This window comes from Durio zibethinus, chromosome 21 (assembly GCF_047325235.1).
Source record: "Durio zibethinus cultivar Kanyao isolate XHJ-2024 chromosome 21, ASM4732523v1, whole genome shotgun sequence".
In the NCBI taxonomy this organism is placed as follows: Eukaryota; Viridiplantae; Streptophyta; class Magnoliopsida; order Malvales; family Malvaceae; genus Durio; species Durio zibethinus.
The window spans coordinates 8,140,244-8,155,350 of NC_143182.1; the positions used below are offsets into that span (position 1 = coordinate 8,140,244).

The 15,107-nt window shown below is 34.3% G+C and overlaps 5 protein-coding genes and 1 long non-coding RNA gene across 12 annotated transcripts; 2 read left to right on the forward strand and 4 right to left on the reverse strand.

Moving 5' to 3' along the window:
• The first annotated feature begins 1,431 nt into the window (after window positions 1–1,431).
• On the forward strand, window positions 1,432–5,117 carry LOC111305364 (monothiol glutaredoxin-S10-like). The gene is made up of 5 exons (XM_022902836.2): window positions 1,432–2,071; window positions 2,197–2,270; window positions 3,267–3,341; window positions 4,341–4,367; window positions 4,831–5,117. The coding sequence occupies exons 1-5, from the start codon at window positions 1,785–1,787 to the stop codon at window positions 4,905–4,907; spliced, it is 540 nt and encodes a 179-aa protein (XP_022758571.1). The 5' UTR covers window positions 1,432–1,784; the 3' UTR covers window positions 4,908–5,117.
• A 2,116-nt stretch (window positions 5,118–7,233) lies between these two features.
• LOC111305368 (putative glutathione S-transferase) lies at window positions 7,234–8,313 on the reverse strand. The gene is made up of 2 exons (XM_089750882.1): window positions 7,807–8,313; window positions 7,234–7,708 (listed from the first exon to the last, which is right to left on the reverse strand). Exons 1-2 carry the CDS (start codon window positions 8,113–8,115, stop codon window positions 7,346–7,348), a joined length of 672 nt encoding a protein of 223 aa, XP_089607008.1. The 5' UTR covers window positions 8,116–8,313; the 3' UTR covers window positions 7,234–7,345.
• Window positions 8,314–8,449: 136 nt separating this feature from the next.
• Window positions 8,450–9,399, reverse strand: LOC111305367 (glutathione transferase GST 23-like). Its single transcript, XM_022902843.2, has 2 exons — window positions 9,051–9,399; window positions 8,450–8,946 (listed from the first exon to the last, which is right to left on the reverse strand). Exons 1-2 carry the CDS (start codon window positions 9,363–9,365, stop codon window positions 8,587–8,589), a joined length of 675 nt encoding a protein of 224 aa, XP_022758578.2. The 5' UTR covers window positions 9,366–9,399; the 3' UTR covers window positions 8,450–8,586.
• A 118-nt stretch (window positions 9,400–9,517) lies between these two features.
• LOC111305365 (LOW PSII ACCUMULATION-like protein) lies at window positions 9,518–13,540 on the forward strand. 7 transcript variants are annotated; one of them, XR_002691983.2, is made up of 6 exons: window positions 9,786–10,167; window positions 10,555–11,127; window positions 11,228–11,278; window positions 11,552–11,699; window positions 13,053–13,112; window positions 13,207–13,540. XR_002691983.2 is itself a non-coding variant. In XM_089750880.1 (5 exons), the coding sequence occupies exons 1-4, from the start codon at window positions 9,770–9,772 to the stop codon at window positions 11,691–11,693; spliced, it is 1,125 nt and encodes a 374-aa protein (XP_089607006.1). In that variant the 5' UTR covers window positions 9,518–9,769; the 3' UTR covers window positions 11,694–11,699; window positions 13,207–13,540. The 7 variants fall into 7 exon arrangements, 6 of the variants coding, with proteins under 6 accessions (XP_089607006.1, XP_089607005.1, XP_089607007.1 ...); XM_089750880.1 differs by lacking the exon at window positions 13,053–13,112 and having other exon boundaries at window positions 9,518–10,167; window positions 11,591–11,699; XM_089750879.1 differs by lacking the exons at window positions 13,053–13,112; window positions 13,207–13,540 and adding an exon at window positions 12,469–12,762 and having other exon boundaries at window positions 9,518–10,167; window positions 11,591–11,699.
• Window positions 12,462–13,200, reverse strand: LOC149512845 (uncharacterized). Its single transcript, XR_016331584.1, has 2 exons — window positions 12,974–13,200; window positions 12,462–12,859 (listed from the first exon to the last, which is right to left on the reverse strand). It is a non-coding gene; the product is annotated as an uncharacterized LOC149512845 (long non-coding RNA).
• LOC111305369 (photosystem I reaction center subunit IV A, chloroplastic-like) lies at window positions 13,368–14,503 on the reverse strand. Its single transcript, XM_022902844.2, has 3 exons — window positions 14,125–14,503; window positions 13,690–13,755; window positions 13,368–13,583 (listed from the first exon to the last, which is right to left on the reverse strand). The coding sequence occupies exons 1-3, from the start codon at window positions 14,383–14,385 to the stop codon at window positions 13,479–13,481; spliced, it is 432 nt and encodes a 143-aa protein (XP_022758579.1). The 5' UTR covers window positions 14,386–14,503; the 3' UTR covers window positions 13,368–13,478.
• Between the last annotated feature and the right edge of the window lie 604 nt (window positions 14,504–15,107).

The following is a 15,107-nucleotide window of genomic DNA, read 5'->3' on the forward strand; positions in this document are numbered from 1 at the left end:
TCGGGTATGCCTAAAACTTGACCTTACCAGACCCGACATTATTAAAAAAATATTTTTTAATTAATTAATTAATTATTTATATAATGATATTTTTAAATATTTATATTTAAAAAATAATATTTTATATTAAAAAAATTAATATTTTATTAATTTCGGGTCGGATCGAGTCTGATTTAATGAAGCATAAAATCGGGTCAGGTTCGGGGCGAGCAAAACCCGACCCGATGCCATCCCTAGATTTAACACATATTTAGATTCATTTTGCTTTCAAAGTATATCCAAATTCGAATCACATTTTTTTTAAATCAATCCAAATCAAATTTTATCAATTTAGTTCGATTTATTATATTTTAAAATTATTTTTAATTTTTTATAGCATTTTAATATCATTTTTAATATATTTAAATAAATTAAAATTAAAATAATTATGTAATTTCGAATTAATTTTTAATTTTTTCAAAATTTTACTGGCCTTACATACAATTGAATCTCAACAAATTCTAGATTAAAATTAAAAATATTCTATGTATTTGTATTATTTTGCAGCAAAGTGATTACACAAGTACACAAATCAAGATATTCATTAACACGTAAGAAAGTAAAATAAAATCAAACCATAAGTAAAGGAAATAAATATTTTAAAAAAAAGGGAAAGAAAATAAAAGTAAGTATCAATTAATTCCTAACTCAAATGTTTTTCCTTGATTGGGGTTAGCATTGTTAATAATTTAAATATAATTTACCAATTAAAAATTCCTAAAACGTCTCGACAGTAACATGAAAAATAAAATCATTCAAAATCTAAACAAAATTCATTTTAATATGATTTTCCCGATTTAAGTAATTTTAATTTTAATTTTTTTTTTTGAACATTTTTTCATTTTTATAATTTTTTAGAATATTTCAAAATGTTGAAATTTTTTAATTTCAGAAAATTTTAAAGAATTTTTTAATATACTTTCAGATTAAAAAATTTAGTTTTTTTTTTTAATTTTCAAAAAATTTCAAAAAATTTTTTATTTTTTATTTTCGATTTTTTAAAAGTTTTTATGTATTTTTTAAATTTATTTTTATTAAAATTTTCATAAAATGAATTTTCAATTTTTTATTTTTTATTAAAATTTTTAGATTTTTTAAAAATTTTAAGTATTCATAATTTTTATATTTTTATATTTTCTAAAAATATGCCATTTTTATTTTTATATTTTTTTAAAACAATTTAATTTTTTAATTTTTTTAATTTTTTTAATTTTTTTTAATATTAATATAACCATCAATAATGTAACATTGATTGAATTTTTTTATACATATTAACATTTTATTGGATATTAATATTATATTAATAAGTTAATTAATGATATTAATATGAAATATTAAAATAAATAATGAAATAAAAATTTATCATTAAATTGATAATTTTATTTTTTTAATATCAAATTAATAAAAAATAATAAAGAAGCTATTTTTTTATTTAATTCAATAGGAATTATTTTATGATAGTCAACGTGCACGTGACTTACATGCATAACAAACTCAATTATATTTAAAGCAATGAAAGAATTCTAACCCAACTCTTTTTTTAGGCCCTTTTTTTTTTCTTTTTCTGGTCAATAAACTTTTGCATTCGCAAGCAAACATCCGAAGCCAAATCCCAACCCCACAACCCCGGAAAAGAAAACCTGAAACAGTAAGGAAGAGAAGAGTTAAAGAAATCCAAAAATAGCTGCTTAAAAAGAAGACCAATCTCAACCAAAAAAAAAAAAAAAAAACCAGAAGTAAAAACAATGGCAGTTACATCCCATCTGGCAAAGCTGAGCTCTGTTCCTCTAAACCGTCATGGGTCTTCCTCTTTTTCTTTCTCACTGCTTCCATGCAGCGAATTTCTTCATATTCAAAGCAACACAGCTTCAATGTCAACCAGCTGGAGCTTGGGCATAAATGGCTCAAGGAAGCAAAGCAAACCCATGTCGGTCCGATGCATGGCTTCCTCATTTGGATCCAGACTTGAGGAGAGTGTTAAGAAGACCGTGGCTCATAACCCAGTTGTTGTTTACTCCAAGTCTTGGTGCTCGTGGGTTCAAATCTCATCATTCTCCAATTTTTTATTTTGAAATATTAAAGTAATTTTGGTGATTCGTTGTGCGAATTGGGTTCTTTCAGACAGATTTGAGATGGGAATTTTTTCTTTGTTTGCAGGTATTCTTCGGAGGTGAAATCATTGTTCAAGAAACTTGGTGTGAAGCCTTTGGTTATTGAATTGGATGAATTGGGTTAGTCTTCAAATTTTTGCTACTTTAATGTGTGTGTGTGTGCGTGCGCGGGTGTATATATATATATAGCTTAGGTTATTCATTGCCAAATGTTTTAGAGCTACTATTTTCCTTTTTTATTCTTTTAGTTCTCTTTGACCTTTTTTTTTTTTTTTTTTGTAATTCTTTATTGGATTACTTGATGATGATAAACAGTGATTTTTTATATCTTGCTGAATTTGAATTTTCCATATAGTTTGCATGAAATGCATTTTTCTTAATAAATGTGATTCAATGAAAACGGCTGAACGTTTGAATTGTTGAGGAATTTTTGTGTGCCCTCTTGCTTCTGCCTGATGAACTATAACTTTTAGCAGAGTCTCCTTCTTTGCTTATTGGCATTGCCCAAGTAGATTGATTCATAACCTCGACTGAGATGTTGAATGCAATGATGTTTGAATCACGCAAATTTAGAAAATACCAACTATGAAATTTTGGTATATTTGCTGCTTAAACATAGAAAGAAATAATGAAGAATGAAGATTTGAGGGAGGCTAAATTCGCCATTTGGATGAAGTTAAAATGAAATTTAAGGGCGACTTTTAGATCTTCACTACGCATCTGGAAACCCTTTGAAATAATGAAGGCCTAGGATTCATAACCGCTTTTGGCTTGTTATTGTAACCTTGAAAATTTTAACCAGTAAGATAAGTAATCAGTGTAATACTTTTTAAGTCGTAGTACTTTGAAATCGCAACAGTAAGATCCAGTCCATGCCAACATAAGTCACCATAGATCACATATCATTATATGATACTTTCTCTTTGAAAAATTGGTGTGGGAAAACATTTTTCTTTTTCAAAAGAATGGGAGTTTTCAGGTTGTAATTTATGTTACATTTCTCCAATTCAACAGAAGCTGAGTATGAAATTTAATATCTCGAATTGGAGTGTGCTGTCAGTTACTTTTCATCTTAATATTGATCTTGCATAACATAAAGAGTTCTATCTTTTTCAGGTGCCCAAGGGCCCCAAGTGCAGAAGGTGCTGGAGCGGCTTACTGGGCAACATACTGTCCCTAATGTTTTTATTGGTAAGTAGTGCTTTTCTTGTATTAGCATTTACCTAACAGATAGAGAACTACGTTGACTGTAAAACGGTGTTCATGGCTTATTGCTTTTATATGTATAAAATCCTTACCAATCCATTTGTTATGTTTAATGTTTACATCTATGGATGGATGTAGTATAACTTTGTCTTGTCAGGTTGGTCTTTACTAACAGAACAGATGTTGATCTTAGTCTAATAAGAAAATCAGTATGAGCAGCAAGTACCAAATTGCATTGAACATGCAATTGTTGCTGCTCTCTACTTCTGTAGTACAAATGCTAGGATCTTGCATAAAAAGTGCAGAATTCATGTCCATCTTCTTTTCTTTCCTTTTCCCTTCTTTCTTTCTTCTTCTTCTCCTCGTAAGAGGGGAAAAAAAAAGAAAAAGAAAACACCTACTTTTAATCTATAACTCTCCTTGAGAGGACATGCTGCTTTAGTTTTCCAATCTTGACTCGGCAATTTCATGCTGAGAAGCAAAATGTCATACCATTGCTGCTATAATTAGTTTGTTGTGGCAGTTTAAACATTTCCATAAAATATGGCCAAGTTTAAAAACTTGGCACTTGGCTTATGTGTGAATGGCATGTTTCATTTTTTTGTTGAAATTTTGGACGTGGATATAATGAAACACACTCGAAAGCAAGATTTAGGCTTTAGATTTTTTTTTTTTCAGTTCAAGTTCTGGTAAAAGAATCACTTACGAAAACAACAGCCTTTTTTTGGTTTTGATTCTCAAATGAATTGCAGTGACCAAAAAACATTTTTGTGTTTGGTTCTTGCTCTATGATACTTTCAAAATACAACCTTGGGAACTTTGTTTAATGTTATTAGTGAAACAAAATCTAGCAATTCTAATTTGTCAGGAAGTGCAGTTTCTGTTATGCTATTTTTTGCCTTTTTGTTTTTCTCCTTTTTCTCTCTGAAATGTTCTTAGTTATATAATGACAACTAATGCTCTAATCTCTATCTGCTTGCACAGGGGGTAAACAAGTTGGTGGTTGTACAGGTATTCATGCATTTTCTTCTCTTGAATTATACATTAATTTAGAGGAGGCCTAGCCACATCTTTTACTAACCCGGAATGTATCTAACTGCTAAAATGAATCTTCATAGCAGATTCCCAATTAAAGACATTAAACTTTTGAGACATTTCGTGAATAATGTTATACACCCTTCTACAGTTTTGTGGATTTATTGATTCTTTCCATCCAGCCCTCCTTAAAAAAACGTTTTACTTTTCTAATATATAATCTTCAGTTTTGGCCGCTAGTAGTTCCATAATCATTGGCTCTTAACTTTTTGGATGTACAATACGATTTTTTAAATGATTTTAGAGTTCTTTGTTATTCTTTTTTCTTTTTTTTTTACTGTTTGAGTGACTTGGGTTTCCTTGGAGTAAGAGACACTTTCTTGTAGAAGTCAAGTGAATCGATCTTCAGTTGTTATTGTCGCTTCATGTTCTGGTGCAGATACTGTCAAACTATACCATAAAGGAGAACTGGAATCTTTGCTGTCTAAAGCTACTGCTAAAAGTAAGGAAAACTAGCTCATTTGATATGATTCCCCCCTGGCAAACTTTGGATCCTCTTACAGGGCATGCCACTTTCCTGCGTTTATAAGCAGAAATGTTTTGTTCTATTACATTTATTTACTTCAGAACCCCAGAAGTTATTTCTTTATATATCTCCATTCAAACTGTATATTCAAATTGTATCTCATGTGAACCTTGTTTGATAATATGACCACTTTTAAACCAGTAGGATTTAGTGATTCTTGAGTTTCTTGTTAAAAAAAAAAAGAATCGAAAGATAATGTTGCAGGTTACCGAGTACTTGAGAGTTTTTTCAAGGTACTATTTTAGTTGTAACTGGTTACTTTTAGAATTCATTGTGCTAAAAGATTAGTTAATTAATTTCTTCCTCCTTTCTTTCCTTCCTCTTTCCTAATAAACATGTAATGAGAAAAGAATTGATGAGATCTTCTGATCATGGAGGTGAGGATGTCCCCAACATGCAATAGCACTTAATCAATGCCTTGTAGGATAGAAACTAAATGGAATTTTAGAAACTAGGAATGTTTAACGTCTATGACGGTGTGATTTTCGACAAAAATTAAGCAGGGATTGCTAATTTGAAGGGAATAGCTCATATCAAATGAAATTTTCAAGACAGCAAGATGAGAGCCACGAAATATTGAAAGCTAATATAAACATTGAAGAGGATCTGCAATGCAGTCTCATAAGAGCAGCTGATTTTCCATTCATCATATGACCTTATTTCTCACACATCATTTATCAAAATTACAGTTCCTGAAAGCACACTCGAAGAAACAGTTCATTTTTGCCTTTAAATTGCACAAAGCTGAAGCTCCCCCAACTATGTCTATGAGGTTGCTGATGCAATAGTCCTCTACATGCGGAATTTGAAACAAGCCAGCATTTCATCACGGTTAGGAAGGTTCTCCTTAATCAGTGCTACTTCCCGAAAGTTCAGTCCAGGCATCAGCTCCCAGCAGTTTAACACCGGCTGCTTCTTCCATTAGATCAAGCCAACAAACTATCCATCCGAAGTTTATATATCAGTCAATCCAAACTTGTTACCCCCCAAAAATCCTATCCTCTTTACAAAGTGCGGCAACAAAAATATTCCATTGGACGACATCAAGTTTGCAATTGTTCACCACCACTTCATTCAATAATCTTCTAACCTCCTCCCACTGACTTGAATTACACCTAGCATGAATCAAGATATTAGAAGTGACAACAGTTGGTCGAATGCCTTTACCTCTCATTTCTGAGAAAAGCTTCAAAGCCTCGGTTACAGGCTTGCCCTTGCAAACGCTGTCGATGATGCTGTTGTATGTTAGAGTGTCAGATGCACAACCTCTTTCTCCCATAGCCCATAGCAATTTCATAACCCGAGTAGACTTGAACAAAAAAAATGTTACCGTATCAAAAAAATAGTTAAATAAATTATCATAACAAAATATATGTTTTCGTAAAATTTAGGTCACCGGTTCAATGTTACGTTAAGAAAGCATTTAATCTTAAACATGATAAAATACTTTGATTATATATTTGAATTATAAATTACTTATATTTGATATTATCTTAAAAAATCATTTATTATCGTATTATAAGCAATTAAATGAGGTTGATGTCCAAACAACCTCATAAAGCTACTTTACGTCCAGTACGTAGCCCGTTGATCAAAGTGTTGAATGTTACAAACAGTTGGTTGAAAACCCAGCTTCTTCATTTTTCCCGAAACCGAAAACCCTCGATCACCGGTCCACATAGCCAAGAGCTATATTTATGGTTACTTAGGCCTTTTTCCTGTTTTGCTAGCCTTAAATTCATCCATTTTATGGGGAAATTTCAAAATGGGCCGGTGGACCACAAATTATTCGAACAAACAACCATTATAAAAATTTTTATAGAAGAGGAAATAAAATTTTAATATCTTTTATTAATTTTTAAAACCCTGAGCCGCCAATCAAGATTGATGAAGCAGCAACTGCCCTCGACATAATTGGTGTTGGATCCGACCAATCGAAATGTTTGGTATGTGAAAGCCCGGCCATCGTGTGTGTTGCGCCACCGCATCTTACCCACAACATCGACGGATTAAATTTTTTGACCCGCCTATTTTCACTTTTTTAATTGCGGAAGCCTCAGGCCGACCACCGGTGGTCGTCTTTTTCTCAAAAAATTGATACATTAAAAAGTAATTGAAAGATTTTCATTTCCCTATTAGTAACTATTCATTGTCATTGTAACATAAAATAAATATTTCTGATCCATTGGTTCATTTTGTCATTCCTCCCCCCGTCCCCCATTCTATCACCAATTGCAGCAGAGTAAGAGGAAAAAGGAAAAGCAGAAATCAGAACGAATTCAATAGCAACGCAAAAAAAAAGGTACAAAAATGAAATTACGATTTTGTAGTTAGCCACTTGATCAAATGAAACAGGATCCTATGGCTTCTAAGAGGTTGCTGCTGATGCAATAATTTTTTCCCTGCGGAATTTGAAATAAGTCAACAATTTATCTGGGTCAGGAAGGTTGTCCTTGATCAGTGGCACTTGCTTGAAATTTTCAGTCCATGCCTGCAATCGAGGGAAGCTGTCAGCTTCCAGCAGTTTAACACCAACTGCTTCTGCTAACACATCGAGCCCACAAGCTATCCATCCATAGGCTATATCAATCAATCCAAACCTGTCACCCCCAAAATATTTTTTCTCTCCAAGCCCATGCTCTTCTATAATTTTCAGCAGTTCTTTAGCTTCTTTTGTTGCCTTCACTTGCTCTTCTCCAACAGTATGAAAGAATTTGTAAAATGTAGGGGCCTTCGAAATTGAAAACAAATTTAGATGATGGAAAAATACTAAAAAAGACTGAAGACAAAACAAAGTATAACCATAAAAATTTTCATGTTTTCTATTACCTTATCTTCTCCGAACTTGATCCAGAAGCGAGCCATGGTTCTTTCATAAGGGTCTTGTGGAAGCAAGGGGTTTTCAGGCCATATCTCCTCTATATATTCAAGAATAACAATGGATTCTGCTATTGGTTTTCCACCATGAACAAGCACTGGGATTTTCTTGTGAACTGGATTGTATCTAAGAAGCAACTCGCTCTTGTTGAAAAGATCCTCTTCCACATATTCGTACTTCACTCCCTTGTGTTTAAGAGCCCATAAAACCCTGTAACTAAATGGACTAGCCCAAGTTCCTAGCAACTTCACTTCCTCCATTTTCGAGGACTTGAAGCTTACACAGTTATGCTATGCTATGCTCTGTTGTTTCCAAGCAGGCCCTTATAGGTCTGAATGGTTGCTTGCCCTCCACCTTCCAGCCGCAGCACTAAAGTCAAAAATTTTGTTTTTTATTTTGACATTCAAACCAACTGTGCTTAGTTGGCTAGTTGCTTTATGCTATTTTGTCTTGTTACGAATATTGTTCTTTGTTTAATTTGATATTTGCAAGATAAATGGGCAACCATTTGCTCTTTTATTTAAATCTTTGCTGCATTCAGCAATTCTATCAAGAAAAGTTATTCAAAAACAATTAAAAAAATCAAAATCAAAATACAAAAAGAGGAAGAAGAAGCTGCATTAAGGAACAAATTAATCAAAGCACAAAACATAGAAGAAAACGTGGCATTTTGCTTCAAAAATAATAAATTACTAGGAATTAAGCAAGCATAAAGTAAATGAAACTAGTCTTCAAGTTGCTATCGATGCAAGAAACATCTCTCTTTTCTTTGTGTAATTTTCCAGCAATTTATCATGATCAGGAAGGTTGTTTTTTATCACTGGATAGGCCCTGAAATTTTGAACCCATGCATGTAAGCGAGGGAGGCTCTCAGCATCAAGTATTTTTACATCAACTATTTCTTCAATGACTCCCAAAGAGGCAGCAATCCAACCCATGGCCAAATCTACCATTCCAATTTCTTCACCACCAAAATATTTCTTCTCCCCAAGACCTTGTTCTTCAAAAATCTTTAGCAACTCCTTTGCTTCCTTGGCTGCCTTCTCGTGTTCCTCACCAACGCCAATGAAGAATGACACGAATGGAGCAGCCTGCAATATAATATTGAATAGAAACGCATCAACTTGGCTAGGCTGTGCACTTTTGCTATATGTTAACTTAAAAGGTTATACAAAGATGGGTAATAGTAAATTACCTTATCCTTATTGTCCACGAAGTTGATCCAGAACCGTGCCATGGCCCTTTCATAAGGATCCATTGGAAGCAAAGGATTCTGAGGCCATGTCTCCTCAATGTACTCAAGAATAACTGCCGATTCTGCAATTGATTTCCCATTATGAACAAGAACTGGGATCTTCTTATGAACTGGATTATACTTCAAGAGCATATCACTCTTGTTAAATAAATCTTCATCTATGTATTCATACTCGACACCCTTGAGTTCCAGAGCCCATTGAACCCTGAAACCATATGGACTAGGCCAAGACCCTAGAACTTTCACTTCTTCCATTTTCAGTTGAATTTTATATGTTTTGCTTCCATATCATGGCAAGTTCACCTATTTATAGACTTTCTTTTCTTCACTGTGGTCCAAGTTTTGGCTTGGAAATTTCTTTTCTTTGTAGAAGACCAGACTTTTCTTGGATACATGGGATTCCCTGATTTTTTGACTATTGGCAAGATGTATGTTTCCATGATATTTCGCTATGTATTATCATTCTATTGTTTTCCTTTCCAGTCTGAAAGGAAATTTTGTTATTTATGAGCCTCAGCCAACCAATTGTGAAAGACTTTTCAAATTTCTGCTGCAACTTCGGTCAAGCACGCAAGCTTCCAAGAAAATGGACTGGAATCCAGAAGTGAGATACTGTTAATTTTGTAAATGGGCCCATTCTGGTTTTGGTCCTGATCAAAATGGAGGGTCCAAATATTTTGTTTGGGGTTTCCAAAAACAAGACCCAAGAAGACAATGGGCAACTCACAAATGGTAAGCGTGGCAGTTTCTTGATCACATTTTCCCTAGGAAACGCCAATGCTACCTGTAACAAACGAAGTAACGAACCAAACCAACAGAATTCTCCAAGTTCTAGTAGCTGTCCGGTCATGGCTTCAATGGCACAATTTTGTTACATTCTTGGACCCTCAAACTTTAGACAAAAGTACAGTAGTTTCAGATCTTGCTTCCAAAATCCCATTTACAGAAAGAACGCACTCTCTTCTATCAATTTAACATTTCATGCAAAGCCACCATCAGTCTCTTCTTCCATTGTTTGTTCTGCTGCTAATAAGCCCTCTTCCTCCTCAGAAGTTAGGTAATGTTCTCAGTTCTCCCTCATTAATAGTAATTTTTTAATTTCTTCTGATTTTGTGCTCATATTTATGAGTTTTGTAGAGTCTTTTCAAAACCCACTAAGTGCATCTGGATTCACCATTGCAATGGAATGAACACACGGGTTCCTAATATTAATTTGTCATCGTTGTTGATATGCTTCTTGGCACATAAAGATAAATTCAATTTTGTGATTATTGCCCTTTTCTTCACTTTGAGAAAGTGCCTTTAAAATCTTAGTACATAAATACATCAAATAACACGATGGTTTTCTAGTTGCTTTTTGACTTGATTTCTTGTTATTGAATGCTTCTGATTATCAGGTTCTGCTTTGTAAGTGAGGCTTGTTAATAACGTTTTTTGTTCTCAGTTCTTCATCCAAGATAAGGAGTGAAGTTCTCTCTCCCTTTCGGTCTGTGCGGATGTTCTTTTACCTTGCATTCATCGCAAGTGGTGCCTTGGGAGGATTAATAGCCTTAACACAGTTAATTGCTGCCCTAAACAATCCTGCAAGATCATCTGAAGTCCCTGACATTTTAACAAGTCTTGGCATAGACATTGGAGCAGCATCTTTCTTTGCATTTCTGTATTTCAGGGAGAACACTGCTAAGAACGCACAACTAGCCAGACTCTCAAGAGAAGAAAGCCTTTCTAATCTTAAGCTTCGAGTGGATCAAAATAAGAACATTTCTGTAGGCAGTTTGAGAGGAATTGCTCGTATTGTAGTATGTGCTGGCCCTGCATCATTCATCATAGAGTCATTCAAATTTAGCGAGCCATTCACTGAGAGCCTTCTGGAAAGAGGGGTGCTGGTGGTTCCTTTCGCTACAGATGGGAATTCACCTAGTCTTGACTTTGATGACAGTGAAGACATGAAAGAGATCACTTCAAAAAGAAAGAGGCTTTGGCAGTTGACCCCAGTTTATGTTTCTGAGTGGACTGAGTAAGATTATGTTCGGAGCAAAGCAATGGTCATTTTATTTTGTAGTTCTCATGCTCTCACTCTCTCAACTGACGTATATTTGTTTAAACTTTAAATATAGGTGGTTGGATGAGCAAAAGAAATTGGCTGGTGTGTCCCCTGAATCTCCTGTGTAAGAGTTCCTACATCTTACTTACCATCTTCTCATTCAAAGATTCTATAATACAAATAGACATATGGTTTCTTTGACCTTGCAAATGAAATTCTTTTCATTTTTTACCTTATTTTTAACAGCATTTAGGAACCATTAGACACATATCTGTAGACAATCTTGAAAATGAGCAACTATAAACTCAACTAAGTAATGCAGAACAAATGCTTAGAAAATTGTGAATAGAAATCCCCCGTGTTAGTGAAACCTATTTATGTGGTGCTCATTGTAAAGTTATTTATCTCTGCGCTTGGATGGTCGTGTGCGTGGAAGTGGCGTTGGTTATCCTCCTTGGAATGCTTTTGTTGCTCAGTTGCCACCTGTAAAGGGACTATGGTCAGGTCTTCTTGATGGAATGGACGGAAGAGTTCTTTGAAGGAAGGTTAGTTTATATGCCTTCTATACGTTTCAAGTTTATAGCTATTCACATTTTCACTTCAAATCAGTTTGCTTACAATGACAGTTGCATTATATATTAATTTATTCTTTAATTAACATATATAGGGGTTGTTTCTATTTCTGCTCTCCCCATCTTTTCCCTTTTGATGTTTAATATGTACCACTTACCAGCTAGGGCTTGTATCACAATAATACATGTTATAATCGCGTGCTAGTAGGAGTATTTGGGTTTAGTTTCTTGTTGAGAAACGAAGTTTTGGTTTGACAAGGAGTGAGATGATGAAACGAGGATAAGGGAATATAGAAAAGGATATTATGAATTCTTCTTGCTAAAACAATGAACATTGTGCAGTATAGTCTGAATGTTATCATTTTTGCCTCCTTTAATTGCGGAGTTTTGTTGTAACAACACTGGTCTTCTGCCAGGATTGGTTTCCTTCTCCTAAAACCATACAAAACATAAAGAAACATGAAGGATTCATATATTTGATTGTGAAATTGTCTTGGTTATCCGAGAATGCAATATGTAGCTAATGAGAACCTTTCTAAAAGTTATATCTTTCTCTATAGTAAAAAAATGACAAAAAGCGATTTGCTTCAAGCTGAAATCAACTTTTGTTATATATTACTTTTTCAAAAGTATTTCATTACATGGTCTTTATAAGAGAATCAATAAAAACTCATTAATATGTTTGCTTATGGTCTTTTCTTATGTGCTTGCTCATGTAGTAACTGTAGTCTTTGGAATGTAGGAGTGATCACAATCTAAAGCTAAACGCGAACAGTCAACCAGCATCAAGTTGATTAACAATTTTGGCTTCTCTACTCTGCTACCAGATTTTTTTCTCTTACTTCTAGTTCTTTATTGCAGATCTTGCAGGGTTCTGCCCCACCTGTTATATGATAGTCTCCTTTCCATAGCAATGTTATTATCTACAGATCTGTTTTTTTTAATCCTTTCATCTATGATACCTCAATTTTGTAATTGCAATTTTCTTTTGTATGCAATCAGAATGAGAAACCTAGAGGAACTGAGTTATATTGCATATGGTAGCTTGTTGAGTGGTTGTAATAACATCATGTTCCCGGCAGCTGCTCTATTTTTAGATTTGTATTCCGGTTGGATCCAAACTGCGTTTTGAACTGCAACAAAAACAGTATAATTTGCTATCATAATTGAGTTTCAGGATCACAAGAACCTTTTAGGCTTCATATATTGCTTTACAGGTTTCCGATCACAATTAAAAATTAACCAACCTCAATGGGATTTGGAACCCAAAGCCACTTTTGGAAAACGTGTTAGTGTTAAACTAGCTCTAAATCTGCTTGTTTTCAGATCCTACATGAGCGATCCGGGATCCTCAAGCAGCATTAGACAATATGAATGCGTTCCACTGTAAGGCAGTAGCTGGACCTGGAAGCATTTATTAAGCACGCAGATATGGAGTTGATGATTTTTTATTTGATGGCTGTTTATTTGTCCATTGCAGGGCGAGTGCACTCTGGAGCTCTAATGGGTTTCATTGCACATATGTGAAGATGTGTCATCCGAACTTTTCAAGGGGCATGGAGTTCCCTCGAAGCATGTGACAGTTAAACACCATTTTTATCGCTGATGGTTGAAACATAAGTAGGAAAAGAAGACAAGAAATGACAGAGAGAAGATGATAATCTTGTACATGTTTTTGGCACAAACAAGCTTAAGCTAGAGAGGAGAAGGCGATATGATAATGAAAAACAAAATTACAAATGCTACAGTAACTCATTTAACTTCTTCAATCTCATCCAATGCATAGTTGTTCGTAGATACATTGGCATAATTAACTTTGTTGAATCGAACCACAACTGGGTACCGTGTGTTGGGGTCCTGCAAAAAAGTGACCATCAGATTGAAAAAAGTCAGATCTTTTCTTCAAAGAAACTTGCACATGCCAGAGGGAGAAAAAGAGAGAGAGAGAGAGAGAGAGAGTGACCTGGTCAACTGCAACAACTGATCCAAAGCTGTTGTACCAGTAGGACTCCCTCCTAAGAATCTTGACCTATGAGGTGAAAAAACAATCGAAAGTTAGTTCAAACATACAATAATTCTTAGACTCTTTTCATTTCTTGTCCAAAAATGTAACTCAACAGAAGGCAGATTCCCTCTTTAATGATCAAGTTTAACATGGGTGGTTATGTATTACCCTTTTCAATCAAATTAAGACTAGCTCCTGCTTTGCTACATCATCTCTGCATATATATCAAACATGTTCAACAACTTTTCAATTAACTGCTAATTTAATTCTAATTAATATATGCACCATACAGCTGGCTAACATGTGATCTTAGTGCAACGTTTTTTCAGCTATCAGACAGATTATAAGATATGGGATTATGATTATTGATAATTCTATGGAGCGGTAGCTAACCTTGGCGCCTCTTTTTGGTCCAATTGGCGGTGGCTTAGGCTTAGGGGCCTTACCTCCTTCTGGTGGTGGGGTCGTGGTAGCTGGAGCTGGAGCTGGTGCTGCAGCCTCCTCAGCTGCCTTCACAACAAGCCTTGAATTGTTGTTGTTGTTCTTTGAAGGGAAAAACACCATGTTGCTCTTAGAAGCTGAGCTTGCATTCCCTGTGACATTGGGTGTTGGCAAAAACCCTGAAGCAGCCGATGCCATGCTGCAGCTAGCCATGTCTTCACTCTCTGATCTTTCTGTCTCTGTAAGACTGTAAGGGGGGGAAAGGAAGTGTGGCAGAATAGTTTAAGGAAAAGAAAGCAGAAAGATCGAGAGGCCTTGAATGGATTGGATTTTCTAGGTTTTTTTGGCTCATAGAATTATCTGATCTTCAGAAAGTGAACTGAATCGTTCCTCCACTTGGGAGCTGCCACCTATGCACCGTATCACATTTGTTTGGATAATGTGATTACAAGTCATCCTTTCACAAATCCAGCCCCTACTTACTGCCCAAACAAAACAAATAGTTTCATGAGCATAGCCCCGAACAATTAATTTTAAGATTAATGTATGATCTATCTGCTTTTTTTTTTTTTTTCAAATGAAAAATAAAAAAATATATAACTTCTAAGTGAAGGGGCTAATTAGTAATTATGTCAGTTGCATGTAAGCGATGAAGGTAAAAAATAATTCTTTTGGAATATTTTTTATAAAATTATATTAAACATACAAATAAAATTTTATAATCTAAATTAATAATTTTTTATACGTATTATTTAAGATACCCGCGGCTTGAAAGCCTAAACAATGCGTTAGTTAGTACTTTGCTCTTCAGCCAACGAGCATGGCAGCTAAACTTTTATAGCGAATTATGGAGTTCCTTTCCTTTATGAATTTTGGTCATGTTACAGTAACCTTCAACTAAATTCAATCATTTTATTTAAATACATAATAAATAT

What these genes read in the sequence shown, in the direction of transcription:
- LOC111305365 (XM_089750880.1), top strand. Translation starts at nt 9,770, where the DNA reads ATGGAGGGTCCAAATATTTTGTTTGGGGTTTCCAAAAACAAGACCCAA. An exon ending in TCTTCCTCCTCAGAAGTTAG is followed by an intron (nt 10,168 to 10,554) that starts GTAATGTTCTCA and finishes TTTTGTTCTCAG; the next exon opens with TTCTTCATCCAAGATAAGGA. An exon ending in GTGTCCCCTGAATCTCCTGT is followed by an intron (nt 11,279 to 11,590) that starts GTAAGAGTTCCT and finishes TGTGCGTGGAAG; the next exon opens with TGGCGTTGGTTATCCTCCTT.
- LOC111305368 (XM_089750882.1), bottom strand. Translation starts at nt 8,115, where the DNA reads ATGGAGGAAGTGAAGTTGCTAGGAACTTGGGCTAGTCCATTTAGTTAC. An exon ending in TCAAGTTCGGAGAAGATAAG is followed by an intron (nt 7,709 to 7,806) that starts GTAATAGAAAAC and finishes TCAATTTCGAAG; the next exon opens with GCCCCTACATTTTACAAATT.
- LOC111305367 (XM_022902843.2), bottom strand. Translation starts at nt 9,365, where the DNA reads ATGGAAGAAGTGAAAGTTCTAGGGTCTTGGCCTAGTCCATATGGTTTC. An exon ending in TCGTGGACAATAAGGATAAG is followed by an intron (nt 8,947 to 9,050) that starts GTAATTTACTAT and finishes ATTATATTGCAG; the next exon opens with GCTGCTCCATTCGTGTCATT.
- LOC111305364 (XM_022902836.2), top strand. Translation starts at nt 1,785, where the DNA reads ATGGCAGTTACATCCCATCTGGCAAAGCTGAGCTCTGTTCCTCTAAAC. An exon ending in TATTGAATTGGATGAATTGG is followed by an intron (nt 2,271 to 3,266) that starts GTTAGTCTTCAA and finishes TATCTTTTTCAG; the next exon opens with GTGCCCAAGGGCCCCAAGTG. An exon ending in ACAAGTTGGTGGTTGTACAG is followed by an intron (nt 4,368 to 4,830) that starts GTATTCATGCAT and finishes GTTCTGGTGCAG; the next exon opens with ATACTGTCAAACTATACCAT.
- LOC111305369 (XM_022902844.2), bottom strand. Translation starts at nt 14,385, where the DNA reads ATGGCTAGCTGCAGCATGGCATCGGCTGCTTCAGGGTTTTTGCCAACA. An exon ending in GACCAAAAAGAGGCGCCAAG is followed by an intron (nt 13,756 to 14,124) that starts GTTAGCTACCGC and finishes TTCACCTCATAG; the next exon opens with GTCAAGATTCTTAGGAGGGA. An exon ending in CAGTTGTTGCAGTTGACCAG is followed by an intron (nt 13,584 to 13,689) that starts GTCACTCTCTCT and finishes ACTTTTTTGCAG; the next exon opens with GACCCCAACACACGGTACCC.